This window comes from Gopherus evgoodei, chromosome 10 (genome assembly GCF_007399415.2).
Source record: "Gopherus evgoodei ecotype Sinaloan lineage chromosome 10, rGopEvg1_v1.p, whole genome shotgun sequence".
Taxonomy (NCBI): Eukaryota; Metazoa; Chordata; order Testudines; family Testudinidae; genus Gopherus; species Gopherus evgoodei.
Window position 1 is genome coordinate 43,349,608 of NC_044331.1, and position 13,499 is coordinate 43,363,106.

Here is a 13,499-nt window from a genome sequence, read left to right on the forward strand (position 1 = left end):
GAGGGGGACAAAGCACATCTGTTTGACCAGAGAACTGGGCGACACTTTGATGCAGTAAGGAGTGGCTGAGACACATACATCTCTGCTTGAATGCAAGGTTTCCTTTGCGGATGAATTTCTCACCCAGCTGCAAGCAGGGCCAGCTTTAGGCCGATTCAACCGATTCCCAGGAATCGGGCCCCGCGCCTAAGAGGGCCCCACGCCGAGAGCCAGAGCCCCGGCCGGAGCGCGGCAAGCTGCCCCGCTCTCCCGGCCGGAGCGCGGCAAGCCGCCCTGCAGGCCTGCTCTCCCGGCCGGAGCCGCGGCCTGAGAGCGGCAAGCTGCCCCGCAGCCTCGCTCTCCCTGCTGGAGCTCCGGGCCCTTTAAATAGCTCCCATAGCCCTGGGATAGCGGGGGGCTCCAGGGGCTATTTAAAGGGCTGGGGCTCCAGCTGCCTCTGCCACCCCGTCCTTTAAATAGCCGCCGGAGCCCCGCCACCCCCATGTATTCTCCAGGGCTCTCGCCGCTATTTAAAAGGTCCGGGGCAGGGTAAAAGCAGGGGAGCCCTGGGCCCTTTAAATAACCCCAAGAACCCTGGGATAGCGGGAGGCTTGGGGGCCATTTAAAGGGCCGGGGCTCCAGCTGCCTCTGCTGCACCCCCTGCCCTGCCCCCAGCCAGCTCTGCACTCTGTGCCCACAGACAGTCCCTGCCAAACCCCCTGCCCTGTCTCCAGCCACTCCCTGCCACACATCCCTGTGGCCCTGCCCAAAGCCAGCCAGCCCCACACACCCCTGCCCGCACCAGCCCTGCACACCCTGCCCACACCCAGCCCCAAACCCCCTGCCCTATCTCCAGCCAACCCCGCTGCACTCCCCTGCCTGAAGCCAGCCAATTCTGCACTCCTTTGTCTCCAGCCCTCTCAATCCCTGCTGCATCCCCCTGCGGCCCTGCCTGAAGCCAGCCCACCCCACACCCCCATCTCCTGCCAGCCCTGCACCCCTTGCCCTGCCTGCAGCTAGACCCTACCTCCAGTCAGCCCCTGCTCTGCCTCCAGCCAGCCCCATGTCCACTGCTCCCCTGCAGTTCCCAGGGCAGTAACCCTGCACACCTGCTTCAATGACGGGGACAGGGAGCAGCTGGGACCCACACATGTGCACACCTGCAGGGAGTGGCAGGGACCCACACATGTGAAATGGTGGTCATTAATAAACAATCAACAGCATATAGATGCAATGTATATAATATATAATTGTATTATTTATATAGTTATGGAAAGTAAATAATACATGGAAGAAATGAAAGGCTTTTTTTTACCTTTTTTTTTTTAAGTCATCCCTGCCAGGGCCCCGCCGAAAATGTTCGAATTGGGCCCCGCACTTCCTAAAGCCAGCCCTGGCTGCAAGCTCCTATAAATCACCCAAATCACTAGTGATACCAGCCCCATCTACTGTTCCATGTCTCCGGTCTCGGGCCGAACGCAAAGTAAAACAAACCATTGCCTTCCCAGACACCAGAGCATCATTTCCAACAATACCCATCTGCTATAAGCAGCAGCTGCCTCCCGTTCAAGTTTCTTATCTGCTATAACCAGGCTTATCAAGCAGAAGCTTATCAAGTTGACGTGTGCAGAATGAAGCAGTTACCAAACCAAAAGCAAACACTGTCCCAGGGCTGCCCACAGAGGGTTATCACCTGAGGCCAGAGAGAGGACACTTCCTCTTTGTAGGGCTGGACAGTGCAATGGAGTCTGGGTTCCTCCCTGCGACAAGAAATCAACCAGACAGAGGCTAAAAAGGACTACAGACAACAGAGGAACGGCAGAAGCAGCACGGAAGCGGGTGATGAATCAAAGACACCGAGAGTGGGACGACAGCTAACAAAGTGAAGCTGGGGAGGCAGTGGTTCAGGGGCAATGCTAAGGAAAGACGCTTCGCCAGAATTCCTGTCAGGCAACTTAGACGTGTGTCTGCACCACAAAAATCCAGTTGTGATCATGGGCAGTGGGTATAATAGGCCAGGCTTGGTGCTGCCGCTGCACACCTGGGCCGCGGTGGCCCCACCCTTTCCCCCAAGGCCCCCGCTGCCCGCTGCTGCTGCCTGCGCCTCCTCCACTTCACCCCCACCTGCGGAGGTCCCTGCTGCTCGCCACTTCCCTCATCTCTCCTCCTCAGCGGTTTGGCCAGGGGAGAGGACAGTGGCTCGGAGGGGGTTGTCAGCTTGGTCCGGTGCTGGTGGGGGTGGGGGGGCTGGCGGCTCTGGATGGCACTGGTGGGGGGGGGGCTGACCTGGCACTTGGGAGGCCGGCGGCTTAGCTGTGAGGGTCATCAGAGGCAGAGGGGCTGGTGGCTCAGCATGGCGCTGGGGCCGGCCTGGTACTTGGGGGCGGGGGAGGGAGGGGCGACAGATCAGCCTGATGCTCAGGGTGGGAGCAGTCGGTTGGAGGGGTGGAGGTGGCTTGGCCCTGTGTGGTTGAGGCAGGTGGGCCAGGGCTCCTCTGGTCGTCGGGGGGCCTCCCTCAGGGCATCTCCTGTTAGGAAGGTGGGATTTCGGGGTTCTGGCATGTGGGGTGGAGGCCCTTGGGCAGAAGAGGCACAGCCAGCAGGCTAGCCTCCCCAAAGCAGGGGTTCACGCGCTGCCCATGGTTGTGATCATTAGGTCCCTGCAGGGTTTAACCATGACTGGCCAACATGATGGCAGACTAGACTTGCCCTCATCGTCACTGATGTGGTTGGCATCACAGCAGCTAAGCCAGCTGATAATTAGGGCCCTACCAAATTCATGGCCAGGAACACATGTCACGGACCATAAAAATCTGGTCTACCCCTGTGAAATCTGGTCATGGGTGTGCTTTTACCCTACACTATACAGATTTCACAGGGGAGACCAGCGTTTCTCAAATTGGGGGTCCTGACCACAGCTGCCAACTTTCATGTGGTAAATGAGCATGCCGACTTTCACAATAAGCCAAAATTCAAGCTAATCTCATTTCAAAACAAGGCCAGAACAAGCCAATTCTTAAGCACCCCAACTCTCCATGTGACTAGATCCAGCGTGCAGTCTGGGACTGTGGTGGGCCCACTGTGTACCCTGACACTCTCCCCTGCTTCCCCACCCAGCCACCCACCCTTGCCTCTGCTTGCCGGGAGCCAATCAAAATAAAAGAAGCAACAAGCAACACACTACAAGGTTTTTTGGTTTTTTTTTGGCATGACTGGTCCTGACACAAAAGAGGGTTGCAGGGGGGTCATAAGGTGATTTTACGGGGAGTTCGCGGCATTGCCACCCTTACTTCTGCTCTGCCTTCAGAGCTGGGCAGCTGGAGAGTGGCGGCTGCTGACTGAGGGCCCAGCTCTGCAGGCAGCAGCACAGAAGTAAGAGTGGCAATACCATACCATGCCATCCTTACTTATGTGCTGTGGCTGGCGGCAGGTCTGCCTTGAAAGTTAGGCTTCTAGCCAGCAGCCACCAATCCCCAGCTGCCAAGCAGCAGCACAGAAGTAGGATAGCAGTACCTCAATGCCCCCCCCTCCCCAATCTTGCAACAACACCCCTACCCCTTCCAACTCCTTTTTGGGTCAGGATCCCTACAATTACAACACCGTGAAATTTCAGATTTAAATAGCTGAAATCATGACATTTATTATTTTTAAAATTCCATGACTGTGAAACTGATCAAAATGGAGCATGAATTTGGTAGGGCCTTACCTTAGGGTGATCAGATCACTGCAATAAAATACCGGGAAACACTGGGGTGCCATCAGTCCCACCCACAGTCCACCCCCACTCCTCCCAGGCTCTGCCCCAGGTCCCACCCCCACCCCACTTGACCCTCTCCAGCCCTCCGCCTCTTCCTGCCCCTGCACCACCCTCGCTCTGCCTCCATTCTACCCCCTTCCCCCAAGTCCCTGCCCAGCCTCTTCTCCACCTCCTCCCCTGAGCGTGCTGCATACCCGCTCCTCCCCTCTCCCTCCTGGAAACCGCTAAGTGCCACCAAGCAGCTGTGAGGTGGCAGGAAGTGCTGGAGGGGGGGAGAAGCAGGGATGCAGCACACTGAGGGGAGAGGAAGAGAAGGAGGCGAGGAGGGGGGAGCTTGTTTGGCTGCAATTTTTCCCCGTGGGTGTTCCAGCTCCAGAGCACCCACAGGATCAGTGCCTTCCTCCCACTTACCTCCTTACCTGAATATTGGGACAAATGGCATCACCATCGTGCATTGATTGGAATGTGGACAAAGGGTTAAATATTGGGACAGTACATCTGGTCACCCTACCCTTACCTATAATGTCTGGCTGTGATGGAGCTGCTCCTCCCTCTTGTGTTTGGAGGCAGCAGCACTTGCACAGAGAGTCCCAGGAAGCAATGTCCAGCCCCAAGTTCCACTCGATTTTCAAAACAGAGCAAATGCTCACTGGGGTCTAGGCTGGATTATAACTATGGCAGCAGGAACACCTGGCACTGTAACCCACTAAGAAAACATCAGGGCGGGGTCCGGTTCATGCCACACTCTCGGCCTAAGAGACGAAAGGCGGCCCATGGAACCTCTGTCTGTACAGCAGCATCTCCAGGGGGCCAGACAATAAGGCAGAATAAGGGCCTGATCTCTAGAAGCAGCCAAGAGATGAGAAGGCTCTGCACAGACACCTGCACGTGCTACCCGTCTTGCTGTCGGTAGCAGTGAGCGCTCGTATTTAACCGGTAACGCAATCCCCACGGTGGGGATTTGTGAGAACTGAACCCAGGTCAGCAGAGCTCCAAGCAGGCAGTGCTTCTGCACCACCCCCAGACAGCCTGGGCAGAGCCCCACTCAACATGTCATGCAGCCTGGGAGACCAGTCGCCGCAAGAAGTGACACCCACACAGCCCCTCTCGCAAACTCTGATCAGCCCAGACCAGTTATTTAAGCCTGGAGGGAGTGCCAGGAAATTGTCTGTGCACCAGGCAGATCCCAGATCTGCTGCCAAGATAGGACCCCGCCTTGCTCCTGGTCCCCACTTCCTCACCCTGCCCTGCCCTCCGGTTCCTGGCTATGATTCCAGCCCAACCCTTGGCTCTGGACTGCAGCTACAGACTTCATCCCTCAGGCCTGAATGCAGCTCTAACCACTGAACGTGACTAGAGCTTGCACTCTCCAGTCAAGAGGCAGAGAGAGGCAGGTTCGTGGGGAGGAGTTCTAAGGGAAAGACAATTCACAGCAGGGTGCAGATGAAGCTTGTGAGTGGTCAATATCCATGTTAAGTCTGAATCGAAGACCAGAGCTGCAAAGAGCACTGGAGAAGGGGTGGAGGGCGGGGAGGGGGGAAGCACTCCATTGTGTAGTCTGCAGAGGGCTGGACTACTATGGTCTCATTTGCATTACATGGCTTGGTGTGTGGGTGCAGGATGGTGTTGGTGCCTGTGATATACAAGAGATCAGGTGGTCCCTTGTGCCCTTGAACTCTAGGACTGCAAGGAGGGGACATCAGTCACCCAGGCAGCAGGCGGCAAAGGCAGAAGCATGAGAGAGATGAGCCAACAGGAACAACCCAGTGGGAAGGACGGGCAAAGCAGGCAGAAACCAGGAGTGAGACCTGGCAAGGGCAAGGTAGTGCAGTCCTGCAGGAAGGAGGGCAAGGAGTTTGCAGATAAATCCAGCGAAAGGATTCCAGGAGGGGAACAGGACATGGTCAGAGCAGCAAAAGGGGGGAGATTATTTAGCAGCTGACAGCTGGGATAAGCTGAAAAGCTGAGCGTCAGGGAGGCTGGATAGGAGATGGTCAGATTGGCTCTAAAGCCCCCCCCACATACACACACAGGAAGCTAGAGGAGTGGTTTCTTTGGGAAGGAGAGAACTCACCTGAAAGGGCAAAGGGGATACTCAGCATGGCAGGATCTTAGCACCAGAGAACTGGGAACTCAGTAACAAGCAAGCAGTGAGCAAAAGGAAACAGTGCCTGCAGGTTGCAGAGGGAAGCTCTGAACAATTCTGCTTACAGCTCTGAGCACATGGCAGCAGATTAAAGCCTGGGACTGGAAGCTGATCCAGACCTTGGTCTGCTGCGAGAGCGCTGGGCAGGAGAGAGAGGAGGAAGATGGAAACATTAGACATCAGGTTCTGGGTGGGGCAGCAGCCCTTATTAGGGACCACTACCTTGGCAGATTCCCAGGCTTTCCCCCTCGATTCGACACAGCACCGAACACGCTGCAGGATTAAACACTGCAGAGCCTGGATTCTTCCCTGTTTTTTGTCAAGTGGAACCTGGCCATTAGGTGCGAGCTAAGCTGGTCTCAGGGGATAAATAACCTCATTCACCACCTCGCTCTTCTAAACCTCGAGCTACTGGGAGCCAGGGCAAGATTACAACGGCATGCATGACGCAGCTACCTGAGCTCCTGTACTGTCACAAAGGGTCCTGAGCGAGATCTCCTTTCTGAGCAGGGATAGCCATGTTCTTGAGAGACTGGCTGTGCCTCAGATGGTGCTGAGACCCCACCTACTCCCCAGCCACCCAGCTGGGCAGCATGGAACAATGCAGCCAGTCATTTCACTCAGCAGACTCACTCACACTAGGGCACAAAAGTGGTTTGTTTGTTTAATAACATCTATTCCTAATCTTTTCTGGGAACGTAAGTGACAGACAACCCACCGATAGATGACACAGAGAGAGTTTTCTCCTTTCTGGACAATGGGTATTCACGGGAGGCAAGTTTGTAGAAATGTTGGTGGCGCCCAGAACCTGCCCCCCCCCAACTCCGCCCCCTCAAACTCTGCCTCCACCTGCCTAAGGCTCTGGGCAGGGTTTCAGGGGGGAGATCTGGGGTGCAGGTCCTGGGCTGGGGATTAGGGTTCAGGAGGGGTGCAGGCTTTGGGAAGGAGTTTGGGTGCTGGGTGCAGGCTCCGGGCTGGGGCAGGGGGTGGTGTGCAGGAGGGGGTGAGGGCTGCAGGCTTTGGGATGGAGTTTGGGTGCAGGCTCTGGGTTGGCGGTGGGGGTGTAGGAAGGGGTGAGAGGTGCAGGCTCTGGGAGGGAGTTTGGGTGCTGGGTGCAGGCTCTGGGCTAGGGCAGGGGGTGGGTGTGCAGGAGGGGGTGAGGGGTGCAGGCTCGGCTGGGGGTGGGGTGTAGGAAGGGGGAGGAGGTGCACGCTGGGGCAGAGGATCAGGCTGCAGGGGAATGAGGGTTGGGGCTGAGGATGAGGGGTTCATGATGTGGGGGGGCTCTGGCTGGGGCTGAGGCTCAGGGTGTGGGGGGATGAGGGCTCTGGCTGGGGCTGAGGATCAGGGGGATGAGGATTGGGGCTGAGGATGAGGGTTTGGGGCGTTGGAGAGGCTCAGGGCTAGGGCAGAAGAGCAGCGTAAGGGCAGCCTGCCTTGCCATTAGCAGATGGCAGGCGCTAGGACCCTGGGGCAGCAGACAGCAGTTCTGCCGGGAGCCGATCTGTGAGCAGGCAGGGACACGCACGGCGGAGGGGGGCGCAGGGGAGGAGTGGAAGGCGGAAGCCGGGACCTGCTCCAGGCAGGGACGCGGTGGGGTGGGGCGGTGGGGGGAGACCCGCAGGGGCCGGGGCCGGGGCTGATCCAGGCAGGGCCAGGGGAGAGACCCAGCTCCAAACATTGCTGGAGCAGGGCACCCGGCCCTGAACATTCCTGGAGCCCGGGCACCTCGAGCCCGTATAACTCACCGCCTACGTGGGTATTTGTTTCTCTACAGTTCAACATTTAGAAAAATGGCCGATTTTTACTCCATGCTGCTAAATTTCTCCTTTTTTTTTTTTGCTTCAACTCCATCAAGAAGTGGAAAAAACCCACCCACTTCGGGTCACGCATCAGCAGGACTCTGCCTGGAAAGGACAGCTGAGTTCTTCCACAATAACTGGGAAGTAAGTCAGAGTGGCTCAGTTCACTGCAGTGCTGAGAACCACGCAATGACCCAGAAGTCTGAGCACCACAGAGGAGCCAGTGTGGATGCAGGCATTCCAGCACAGAGCGTGACTTTGCAGCATGGCCTCTCTTACTCATGTCAGGCTCTCAGAGAGATGTAATCCGAGTGATCTACACTCAAGTTGACTCTGCAGTGAAAGTCTCTTCTGGTTTAGGAAATCCCACTGAATGACTAATGAGCAGGACAGGTAACTTTACCCATTACCCTAGAGAGGTTTTTTTGCGCAGTATCTTAATACAACCAAGTAACACCACACATTACACTCTCTACAAGAAACCTGGGCAGACTGGTGCTTCCTTGGTACCTTCCATTCCCATAGAAAAGTTCATCTTAGTAAAACTGACAGGCTGGGGCAAGCTCAAGGAGATTAAAGCATGTCAAGGAGATGCCTGGAATTTTCATTCTGTTTGTTGGTTTTCACTGCTGACTAAAATACAATGGCTGTTTTCAGAGGGTGTGCACACATGCATGGGTTTATGTCCCCAATTTACACACAGTAATTACAACATCATCACACAATCACGATAACTGCAAACGACCAGTCAGATCTCTAGTAGGTCAATAATATGCAAAGTTTGTGCACTCAATCATGATAATTACACTCCCCAAAGGGCTTGCGTGTTTGCATACGCAATTTGAAAGTGGGTGTTAGTCATTTTAACGGACTACAGAAGACAGAGACCAGGGCCTCTCTCCAGCACAGTCCAGCGTATGCTAGCTACAAAGGAAAGATGGTCTCGTGGTTATGGCAGTGGACTGGGAATCACAGCAAAACTCTTGTGATTTTTATCCCAAGTCTTGCAACATTTGGCATTTTTTGTGAAGCTGCTGCTCCTGGAGTCCTGGGGTTGCTAAGGAAAGTTTGAGAACGTGACCCTAACGGTTCAAAAGGAAAAGGAAAAGAACCCCAAAGTATTGTTTTCACAAATATCAGTATTTAAGTCAATTTCATTATTTTCAGGGCCCAACTCATGATTTGTGAATGCCTGGGGTTGGCAATACTGGATCTGGGTTCTGTTCCTGGCTCTTCCACAGACTTTGTAAGTGTCCTTGGGCAAGCCACTTAATCTCTGTGCCTCAATTCCCGCATTTGTAAAATGAGGTAAGGACCTGCACCTCCCAGGTGCATTCTGAGGCCAACTCCATTGACGTATAAGAGGCGACAGATTTTACAATGATTACCACCATCAAATAGCTAATTTAAAATATTGCATTTTAAAAGGCGGTTGCTTGCAGAAATTCAGCCAGTGTGTCTACAAGACCTTACTGTGATACTCTGTATCTAGGGGGAAACACCCTGCACCCCCATGTTCATCCTTATAATATGATTGTGTGGTATCCAAAGCAAAGTTTGTCATGCCAGGTGGTCTTCGGAAGGTTCATGATACACTGAGCATTGATATTAAAGTAATGTTATAAGTTGTAATTTCATGTATACAGTTATGAGGCTGATAATGTGTCCTCACGGCTTAAAAGAAGCACAGGCAAAACTCTCCAGGAACAGAGGGGCAGTTCACGCCTCACCAGCGCATGTATGGGTCAAACCTCACAGGAACAAAAGACACTGGCCTAGCCAGCCTCACAGGATCTGTTGGACTCTCGAGCGAGTCAGCTCCCTTCCCTTGGTCTACAATGAGGTAATCATCACCTGACTCTGACAATAGGGAAGAAAGAACATGATAAAAGGGAGAGAGATGTTTGCCATGCTCTTTCTTGCCTCTCTTCCATCTCCATCTACAGATACCACCAAGTGACTGAGGGTATGGCTACATTTGGAATTTCAAAGCGCTGCCCCGGCAGCGCTTTGAAGTGTGAGTGTAGTCAGAGCGGCAGCGCTGGGAGAGAGCTCTCCCAGCGCTGCACGTAAACCACATCCCTTACGGGTGTAGCGTGCAGCGCTGGGAGCCGCGCTCCCAGCGCTGCTGCCCTGATTACACTGACGCTTTACAGCGCTGTATCTTGCAGCGCTCAGGGGGGTGTTTTTTCACACCCCAGTTGCAGCGCTGTAAAGTGTGAGTGTAGCCAAGGCCTGAAGCACTGATCAAAGGGGAGAGCCTGGCTGAAGGGCAACCAGCCAGCCTGTGGTGAAAAACATATAAGTTTGTAAGGGCACAAAATTGTTAAGATCAGCTTAGACTGCATTTTGCTTTTATTTCACTTGACCAAATGTGACTTCTTGTGCTTTGACTTATAATCATTTAAAAATCTATCTTTTGTAATTAATAAATTTGTTAGTTTATTCTACCTGAAGCAGTGTGTTTGGTTGTGTCAGAGACTTCCCTTGGGATGACAAGTCTGGTACATATCAATTTCTTTGTTAAATTGACGAACACATAAGCTTGCAGTGTCCAGCAGGCATAACTGGACACTGCAAGATGGAGGTTCCTAGGGTTGTGTCTGGGACCGGAGATACTGGCTGGTGTCATTTGGTTGCACAATCCAAGCAGCAGTTGGCCCGAAGTGCTCAGTCATGTGCTGGGAGCAGCTTCCATGCCAGAAGCTGTGCGTGAACAGACTAGGAGTGGGGGTTCTCACAGCAGAGCAGCGAAAGGCTGGCTCCCAGAGTTGGGGACTGGAGTGACCTAGCAGATCACCAGTCCAGATAACACCGGGGGAACATCACATTTACTATCATGGCAAAAGAAAACAACCAGAAAACCTCAGAAGAGCCACTGCCACAGACAGGAAACTGTTACTGCAGGGGAAGACAGCCACTTCTGTTTGGCAAGGAGCAAACAGGTAACTCCACACAGATCCTTTCTGCCTTGTCATTTGCAGTTATACATTAGCCAACTGGATTGCAGGAAGGCACCCTGAGTTAGCAACGCACACAATAGCCTGAGCAGTTCTGCTGGAGGCTCTATAGAAGGCGGCTAGCTGAGATCACATAGCTCTGCTAGCAAACAAAGGACTGAAACAGAAGAAAAGATCTACAGAAAAACAAACAGTTCAAGTGTGTAACGAATGCAAACAGCTTTTGCCACATACAGTCAACAGCACTTTGGGACGCTCCTACCAAACAGCTGCCCAGTTGCAACTGGCACTAATTGGCTGCTTGGAGAGACACAGAGCAAGCCACCAGATGGAATTTCTTGGTCCCTCCTCCACATGGTGCCTCTAGGGCAGGGGCATCGCGTGTCGCTGAAGGAACATGGCTGTGACACACTTATTCCAAGCATATGCAGCCACCTCCAGTCTGCAGGGCCCTTCACCAGCACTACATTCACCCACACATTGTAACTGAAAGGAAGTAACTGGAGTGGGTCGAGCGCATGAGGAAATGGCTCGGGCTCCGTAACACTGTCAGCCTTAAAATAACCACATCCTGCAAACTCAGGGAAGAGAAAGAAAGTTTCCAGTGAGTTCGTTGAAAGAATCCAGCCCCTAGGGATTTTAAATAAGCAAAGTCACAAGGACTGAGTGCAGAAGAAAACGGAGTCAGACCGATTACTCACAGTCACAAGAGCCTGAGATCAGTAGCATCTTAGGGTAAGTCTTACCCTGCAGAGTTAGCCACGGTCTTACACCCATCCACCCTCCTGTCCACCCATGAAAGCCTCTCACCTGAGGTTAGTGGTGTTTTTGTAATGCCGACAGATCCCGATCATTGGTGGGCAGGATGGAATCTGGGACCTCTGGAGCTTAGTGAATGAGCCTCTACCACACGAACTAAAAGCCACCTGACTGTTAGCTAAGGCTGTAGAGCTGACTCGTTTTATCTCTCTCTCTCTCTCTCTAATTGGGCTCGGTGCCACTAGATGGGACAGAACACCACACCCAGAAGGCACATGGGTTACAATTTCACCCTGGGCTATCTGTCCTGGCTGGTGGTGGGTTAGAGATCAGGTGCTGCTTTAACTTGGGCTGGTAACCCACCCAATTCGCTGTGAGGACACAGGCTAAGCTACCCAAGTGCTGACAGTCCTCCAATGCCTCCCACAATCCTCCCTCCCACACAAACTCAGAAGGATGGACGAGTTCTTCCACAATTCATTAGGAAAGAACCACAGAGCGGTTCAGTTCGCTGCAGCACAAAGACCCATGGGCTATGCCCCCAGAAGTCCATAGACAAGCATAGCACTGAGGGACAGTCACTTGGGCAAGGCTCTGCAGACACTGGGCTAGGCTAACCTGGGTGCGATCAGCCAAGCCATCCCTGCTCTGAAGACAGACCCTCAGATTATTGCCTCCTCTGACTCTGGCTCAGAGCACAAACTCCCTCCCCCCGACACCCATTTGGAGCTTTACGGGAAGCCTTCAGCCTCCCAGGAGAGCGTAACTCAGAGCCGCACATAGATGCAGATAGCAGCACCAAAGCTCTTTCCCTTCCATGCAAGTCTAGTAGCTGCTATCCAGGGAAACCGAGCCGACTCGCTTGGTGGAATCCGCCCCTAGTGAGGTTGAAACCGAAGGGAGCTTACTCAACACGGAGCCGTGCTTGGGCACACAGGACTCCGAGCCTTTTCAAGGTTTATCAAGTCCTGTCCACCTAGCACAGTTCAAGGGGTCACACAAGGTCAGGGACTAGTGCTAGAAAGGTGAGTCTTCAGCTGGGCTCATGGGCAGGTGGGGCACATGTACCCAGGAGGAGGGAGCTGGGATGTAGGATGAATTAAGATGATGGTCTAGGTCCAGAGAACCCCACATTTTCAGCCTTTCCAGGCTTGTGGCTGCAGCAGAGGGGAATTGCAAGTTCTGCAGCACCACAGTGACCCCGGTTATGATTTAAAAAAAAAAACAACAACAAACATTAAAGATGGTTGCACCTCAAAGGATAAGGGTCAGCCATGTTTGCAAGGCAGAGAGGTCTGCAGAGCTCCTGCAAGGCAGGGCAGAGATAGGCGGGGGGCCATTTGGTACACTCGACCCGCAATGTCTGTGTTCCCATGCAAAAACCCCCATTTCTCATCCGAGCTGATCAGGCCTGTGTTCTCCTTCAGCTGTCAAGCCTGCACTTAAGCTCCAGGTCAGGAGAGCACAGTTGGATTTTCCAGCAATTCCAGCCATCTGCATGGCAGATTTGCATTCCCTGGGCGAGGTCTCAGGGCTGACTTTAATGTGTGTGGCAGAGGAGTCTGATCAACGTGTGGTGGATGAGGGAGGGGATGGGCACATACACACACACTTTCACTCTGCCATTCAATACATAAAAGGAACCAGCAACCATGTCCAGCACAAATCAGATGGCTCCCGTTCTTAGAACAAGCCCCTAGAACCCCTGGGTAATGAGCATGTAAGATTCTCTCTCTAGGGAAGAGAGTTCACACACAAGGAAGTTCTGATTTGCTGCCTGGATGCTCTGAGAAAAACAAATCCCATGATTTTTCTCATTTCCATGCAGAGGTTTTCAAATTGCTAACATTGCCTTTAAAAGACGGCCACTTACCTTTAAGGTCAGGTAGTATTTGTTGGCAGGAAAAGAAAGAATTAAATCAATGCACTAATTCAGGGGTGGCCAACCTGTGGCTCTTCAGAAGTTAATATGCGGCTACCTGTATAGGCACCAACTCCGGGGCTGGAGCTACAAGTGCCAACTTTCCAATGTGCCAGGGGGTGGGAGGCACTGGAAGCAGGGTGGGGGATCTGATGGGGGGCTGCTAATGTAATAC

At 53.4% G+C, this 13,499-nt stretch overlaps 1 protein-coding gene across 4 annotated transcripts in view; it reads right to left on the reverse strand.

The window, feature by feature from the left end:
* Positions 1–13,499, reverse strand: part of GRAMD2A (GRAM domain containing 2A) — an 83,702-nt gene that overhangs the window by 47,452 nt on the left and 22,751 nt on the right. The window contains exon 1 of one of the 4 annotated variants that reach the window (XM_030578257.1): positions 11,455–11,560. The exons of the other annotated variants lie outside the window; for them this stretch is intronic. Coding sequence (XP_030434117.1) covers positions 11,455–11,498 — 44 coding nt within the window. The 5' untranslated portion in view covers positions 11,499–11,560. Of the gene's footprint in view, positions 1–11,454; positions 11,561–13,499 lie in introns of those variants that run through there. 4 annotated transcript variants of the gene reach the window in all.